General features: G+C 49.5%; 1 protein-coding gene across 1 annotated transcript; it reads right to left on the reverse strand.

Moving 5' to 3' along the window:
• Positions 1-955: 955 nt before the first annotated feature.
• LOC135193153 (myogenesis-regulating glycosidase-like) lies at positions 956-4,836 on the reverse strand. Its single transcript, XM_064176675.1, has one exon. It carries the CDS (start codon positions 4,606-4,608, stop codon positions 2,506-2,508), a length of 2,103 nt encoding a protein of 700 aa, XP_064032745.1. The 5' UTR covers positions 4,609-4,836; the 3' UTR covers positions 956-2,505.
• Between the last annotated feature and the right edge of the window lie 2,207 nt (positions 4,837-7,043).

Below are 7,043 nucleotides of genomic sequence, written 5' to 3' on the forward strand. Positions count from 1 at the left end.
GAAAGCCCTTGGGATGGTCTGTTAAGCCTCAAAACAGCTGTCAGACTGAGCATTGCTTTCCGTTTTGCACTGCCACTCAAGCTGCTCACAGGGGTATCTAGAAGATATTCTGTCTTATCGCACATGGCACTGCTCCTGCAGCTCTGTGGCCATGCAGTGACCTTTTGGCATAGCGGATCCATTAATGAACAGTGAGGGTTCATCTGAGCGTCAAACCAGCTCCTAAGTGACTGCAATGGTCTCCAGCCCACGTTTGCTTTTTGTACCGACTAGCTCTGTGGCAGACCACTACAGAAAGGAGCTTTCTCCTGCCTTGGGGTCATGCATGGCTTTACCTCCCAGGTGTCTACTAGCAGAGCACTGCAATCAAGAAATGAATCAGTCTCTTGCTTTGGGAAAGGGCATTGCAGCCCGGAGACCTCAGGACTCTTCTAAACTGCTCGGTCACATCACATTTAAACTTATTTTGCTTTAAAACAGGGAATATTGGCTCAAGAGTGGAGAGCATTTCAGGGACAACCTGCCCACCTACCTCATACCTGCAGGTGCTGCTGAGACCCCTTCACCAGAAGTCACCTCCATATGCAGAAGCATGCTGACTCATGGACAGGGATCTCTGTTAACTGAACAAAAGTTATGGGAGAACATTTTCTGTGGGGAAATTGTGGCAGAAGGGCACTTAGGCTGGTTTATTAGTTGCTTGAACTCTTTTGAGGATGTGATGGTTTGGGTGTTACCTTCCCCACACACACACACACACTTTGGAAATCACCCAGATTAGACTCAGCTGGCTCTGGAAATTGAATGAAGCTTATATTTACAGCTAGCACAATATACAAGCAGATATTTACAGTATATACAGTTATAGACAGAAATATATAAGGTAAAAGGTAATACAGACACACAACTCCCCTCCCAGAAACCTGAGTCCCCAGGAGGGGCTCTCAACCACCCTTCCACCTTCTCCCACCCCTCTACCTTACCCCAGACGTTGCCTTGTGCCCCACGGGAGAAATGGAGGTCTGCCAGGGGGGTTAGGAAGCAAGTGGATTAATCAGAGAGACGGTAGCAAGGTTAGAGAGAAATGCAGCCCAGAGCCCAGGCAGTGCCCGAACACCTTATCTATGTTTGGATTCTTGTTCTTATACATCTCAGCAAGCCTATGAGTGAAGTAGACATCACCACTGTTTCCCTTTCACAGGCTGTAATCTAGTTCTTCTCACCAAAACAATCTAGCTAGCTTCAAACTAGTACAGAGGATGACGGCCAAGTCCTCTGTTGAGACGTGATGGAGTGTGACTTTTGGCTCTAAACGTGGCCCAAACCACACATGGATCCTATTAGATATTAACCCCTTTGTGACTTGATGCTAAGTTTTAGCATCTTTACTGCCATGAGATACCTCCACATGGATACAGGCGTGGCTGAATCCACACCACAGAAATAGTTGTCAATATTTTTTTCCAACCAAAGGGGAAAACAGTTGCCACAGCATTAGCAAATGTTACAATTTATTTCTCCTTACTCAAATAGCTCAGACCATGGGAAACCCAAACTCCATTTACTCTTGTGTGTAAAGGGTTAATCTTCCTCAGGGTGGTCTGAACCTGTCTCCAGGTGTAGTGATTAGCCCACTCCCACTTCCAGTTTATAGCCCCTATAAAAAATAGAGGAACTTCCTGCTTCTCTCACTTTTTGTCCTCCCTGCCTGCCAACAGCACCCTTGTTCCTGCTGCTCCTGTTTTGCCATGTGGCCACCCCACCACATGGTGGACAACTCTTTCCTGAATCTACTTCCATCCATTGCCACCAATCTGGTTATATATATGCATTTGTATCTTGTTTCCCTTCTCTATACCTCTTTGTAACTCCTCTACATCTCTTCCAACCTTGGTGATACTGTGATACTGTGACACTGTGATACATGAAATACTTTCTATTTATTGTTGAAGTTTTTCCTTGGGTGCTTTACCTCCTTTCCTCTATAGAACTAATTCCTTTCTTTTTCAAAGAGGGGGAGAGGGGAAGGCATCCTATAATTATATTGTTCTGTTAGCTCTGGAAAGCTTAAATCAGACCAATACATTGTGCCAGCACCCTTCTTATGTGCAGGCTGAAAATTCAGTGCCTTCTTCAGAATAACCATGGACTGCTCTTTGTAAGAAAGGTACTCTGCTGCAACTGCCTCCTTCACTGAGTAAATTAAATTATGGCTGTCTCAAAGGATGAGCTGTGAAACAGAGTAACAAAGCAGCCTACATGATTTACTATAGAAAGAAATGGTGGGCATGAGTTTTTTTGCGGGGAAAAAGTTAGGAACAGAGACTGTGTTTCTAAACATTTTATTTGTCATACTTCTATAAAAAGACAACAATCCAATGCATGCCAGTAAATTATGCTACAGCACTTGCCACACAAAGCAGACGTCAGAGGGTTTCCTTTGAATTCCATGCTATTAAAATCCCCAGGTCAATAAAGTACATTGTTACTTAATCCCTGAAACCACTACACAACTGATGAGGAAACCCAGAGGAAGTAGGCGACTTCATCCAGGTCGACAGGATAGTCTGTGAGCAGCACTGGGGTCTTCTCAAACAACTCCCCCTTGTAGCTGCACCACTTGCCCGCTGGCAGGTAGACATCACGCTCCTGCTTGCCCATCTCCAGGACAGGTGCCACCATCAGGGTGTCCCCAATGAGGAACTGGGAGTCAATCCTGTGAGCAGCCTCATCACTGGGTGATATCCACCAGATGGGACGGATGATAGGGTCGCCTGTGTCGGTCACCTCTCCAGCCAGCTCCAGCAGCAGTGGAGCCACCAGTGACTCATGGAGCTCTGTGAACTTCTGTGCTATCTCCACCACTTCTTTGTCATAGAGCCAGGGCGGAATGGAGAACTGCATGGAGGGCATGAAGGCTGACAGCTCCAGCCAGCGCACGTACAGCTCCCGGTCAGGAATCTCCACCGCGCCGTCTGTCTTGTTGGGGAGGAAGTTTCCTCCAATCATATCTGGCAGTACAAATGGGTACCCCAGCATGCTGATGGTGAGCACTGTGGGGATGAGGGACTTGAGACCAAGCTCGTAGCCCCAGACAGAGTCACGGTCAATGATGCGGAAGAAGCAGGAGATATTCTGTGACTGGTAGCCCACCCGCACCTCGGCCAGCTCATAGAAGGGGATTGCCATCTCAGTGTAGCGCCGTGACCAGATGCTGGGGTCTGAGAGTGGGCGGAAGGTGCTGAACTGCTTGGGCAGGTAGCTGGTCTCGCCCGCGTCAAACTTGAAGGATGAGATGCCGTACTTGTGTCGGAGCTGGCGCAGGTGGCTCTGGAACCAGTCCCGGGCTGCTGGGTTGGTGAAGTCCAGGACGGCCCCAATGCCATTCCACCATTCCACCATGGCTGGCAACCGTCCCGATGGCTCCTTAATGAACAGCTGGCGCTCAATTCCCACTGCATAATTAGAGGACTCTATGTGTATAAAGGGATGAATCCACAAGGTGACCTTAAACCCATCTTCCCTCAGTTTTGCAAACATCTCTGTCACATTGGGAAATTTCACAGGGTCGAAGTCAAAGTCCCCGTAGGCTTGCGTGTACATGTCATCGATTTCGATGTGGCTGCAGTTGAAACGGTACTTCTTGATCTTCTCTGCAAATCTCAAGAGTTTATCCTGGTCAATATCTTTTTTGTAGACTGCCCAGGTGGACCAGATGGGGTATCGGAAGGCATTCTCAGCAGGGATCTTGGAGGGCTTGTTGAAGTACCTGCGCACCATGTACTTGTGGATGGAGGTGACGTCAGAGCCCACGCAGACGCGGTAGCTGAGCTCGGGGAAGGGCGGCTGCCCCGGTGGGGGCTTGTACGGTGAGTCCTTGTAGCGGGCCTGGAAGAAGAGGGCGCGCTCGGTGGCGTTGAAGCCCAGGTGGAAGGGCACAGAGTCATTGATCTTGATGGCTGCCGCCTTGGAGGAGAGCCAGTAGCGTTCGAGGATGCCCCCAAAGCTGTCGCGGAAGGAGTAGACGTCACTGGTGACGTAGGGCATGGGCTCCTGGTAGCCGGCCAGGCGGATGGGCCAGTGCTGGGTGCTCATCTCTGAGCCCCCGTACCAGTGGGCGTTCTCCCAGAACATGATGTGCTCCACTGCCGGGCCCTCTGCCAGCTCCTCCCAGCGCACACGGTAGCACATCACCGTGTCCTTGGGCTTCACCGTCTGGATGAAGAAGTTGAGCGGGCCCCTGCTCGACCGTGTGCAGCTCAAAATCTCACCTTCCTTGGAGCAGGACTCCAGGTTGAGGCTGCCTGAGTGGAAGGCCAGGCGGAAGACCACCTCCCCGTGCTGGTTCCTGATGACAAAGCCATTTGCCCGCAGGTCCATCAGCTCTGTCTTGAGCCGCTCTGCCTTCCGCAGGGACACTGTGTAGTAGCACCAGGCCACCACCGCTGCAATGAACAGGATGAGGCCCAGCAAGATGGCCCCAAGCATGGGCCTCAGCTCCTTGGAGGGCTTCTGCTTCACCAGCCTGGTATTTTCAGGCAAAGTAATTTCTCTGGCATCCCCCTTTTGAGCCTTTCCACATTTTCTCGTGCGCTGGGTGATGTCCATGATGCCTCTGCAGCGGCTGGAAAATCTGTTACTGCTTTTTTTTCCTTTTTCTCCAGTTGACAGACAGAAAATCCAAGATTTTGCACAAAGGTGTTCATGGCATTCTTTCCAAATCCTGACCCATCATACCCACGTTGCAGTTTCATGAAATACAGGATTATGAACAGCAGAAAATAATTAAATCTTGATAATGGCTGTAGCTCCTCTCCCCCTGTTTGCAACCCGGCAGCCTTCCTGGCCCTGCGGCTCTGGCTTGCTTTGCTCTCTGCGACAGCACCCTGCTCACTGGCAGCAGGGCTGAACCTTTGGAGTGTGGCTGTGCCAGGATTCCTGTTACCCTTCCTTGGCTGCGGCTGCACCGTGTCCTGCAGAGCAAGGGCAAAGGGACAAAATTAAGACCAGAGCTTAGAAGAGAGTGAGGCCAGTGAAAGGGGCTGGTACCTGAGCATAAAAGCTGGATGTCACAAGCTGCTCTGTCTTTACACTAATTATGTGCCCTGCTGGGCTTTCGCTGCCGGCCCACAACTTCCGTGCTCCGAATAAAGACAGAGAAGCACTGCGCTGAAATGCCTAGCCTCTGCCTGCCATTCCCAGCCACCCCTTATGGATGTAATCAGTGAGTGATTTTTTTTATCTCCCTGTACTTTGCTCCTTCCCTGAGCTGAGTGCAGCTGTGGGATGCACACATTTTTATGGCCAGCACTGCACTGCTCTGGCAAAGTTGCACACAACCCTTCAACTGCCTGCCCTGCTGCGTGTTCCAGAACTATCACCTCAGAACAGCCCCTCCTGCCCTGGCTGTATTTCTCTGCATCTGCATTTTTTCCCAGTTCCTGTAACTCCCAGGCCTATGCCTGGCAAGAAGGTACAGTGCAGTAGAAATGAAAGATATCTAGGCACAGAGTTTGAGGACCAGAACTACATTAAAACCTTGGTTTGCTCAGAACTACCCGAGAGGGCTACCCATATCCCAGCTGCATCAAGTGTCACCAAAGCACTTAGTGCAGTGCAGCTCGCAGCATCTTGAAAGAGCATTTACTGCCAAAAAAAATCCAACAGACCGAGGAAACTGAGGCAGGTAACTTAAGGTTTAGGATCTCAGGATATCTGATAGGATGAAAATCTGCATGACCATCATGTATAAAGAGCAGGAAAACAAGCCAACTTGTGTAGCTAGGCCATGCCCAGCAGCTGTACATGCCAGGCATATTTACCTGCACTGCCATGACAACAGTGTCTAAGTATACAGAGATGACAAACAGCCCAGGGAGCCACTAAAAAATGGCAGAGGTCAACATGTTTGGGATCAGTCACAGCAGCCTCCCAACCACCCAAATGTGTAATGTGTTCTTGGAGTGAGCGAGGCTTTGCTGATAAAAATAAAGCCAGAGTGAATAAAAGTATTCCTGAGCAACCTATGGATGGGGTGGAGGGTAAGAGAAAGAAGGCTGCTGCTGCCCCAAAGAGATACTGATCCAGGGCAGGGCTGTTTTTAGGGAGCAGGTTGGATTACACATGTACTCAGGGAGCTCTGCCAGCACCAGAGTGCTCAGAATTGGCAGCTTTGTCAGTGCTGGCCTGGCTTCTGACATGACTTCGCAGCTCTAGCTTGGGTGGCTTCCAGCAAAGCCCTGGTGTTTTTGCAAAACAACTTTTTCACTTTGAAGATGTTTTTGTGTGCTGGTTCAGCCCTCTGTTGCTGCCCTTGGAGTTTTCCTCCTCCTCTTCCTTCCTCCTTTCACCCTCCCAGCCAGCCTGGAGACCAGACTCTCCTCTAAGACGAGCTCCAGCATTTCATAGCATTAAAAAGCAAGGAAGAGAAAAGGAGAATGAAATAAGTTTGCCAGGAATTTTATTTTATTTCTGTTTGCTTTGTTTTTTAGTATTAAATAGCACAATAAAAAGCCTCCAAACATAGAGACTTCAGGACTTCAAACCTTTCCTCCATGCCCCACTCATCCCTTCCCCCCCCCCAAAAAAAAAAGTAAAGTGTGGGAGGTTTCCCATTTTTCTACACAGTGAATTGTTTCCCAGGTAATTGCTTTAAATCCCTTGATTTCCCCAAGGGTGGAAGATCAGCAGCAGAAAGGTGGTATGCATGGGGGTCAGGGCTCCCAGGCCAGGCCATCCCATCACCAGGAAGAGCTCTTTGGGTTTTCCTCTCTCCTATGATGTGCTGGGATGCTGTGTTGGTAGCCCAGATGGGCTTGTCACAGAGGAGAGGTGAGATGTGGTTGATCAGTTAGAAGAGCTGGCACATCTGGAGTCAGAGCAGGATAAAACTGAGATTCCTCAAATAGATCCTGTCAGGCTCATTTGTGCGTTTCAAGGTTTATATCTCATGAAAGCATTAAACATCTACTGGCCCATCTCACAGCCTGAGTGCTGCCCAGGAGTGATAAGACAGAGTCCTGCTAAGGGATGAACATAGGTGA

This window comes from Pogoniulus pusillus, chromosome Z (assembly GCF_015220805.1).
Source record: "Pogoniulus pusillus isolate bPogPus1 chromosome Z, bPogPus1.pri, whole genome shotgun sequence".
In the NCBI taxonomy this organism is placed as follows: Eukaryota; Metazoa; Chordata; class Aves; order Piciformes; family Lybiidae; genus Pogoniulus; species Pogoniulus pusillus.

Bases quoted from the DNA above. Each gene is read 5' to 3' on its own strand.
- LOC135193153 (XM_064176675.1), bottom strand. From the start codon at position 4,608: ATGGACATCACCCAGCGCACGAGAAAATGTGGAAAGGCTCAAAAGGGG.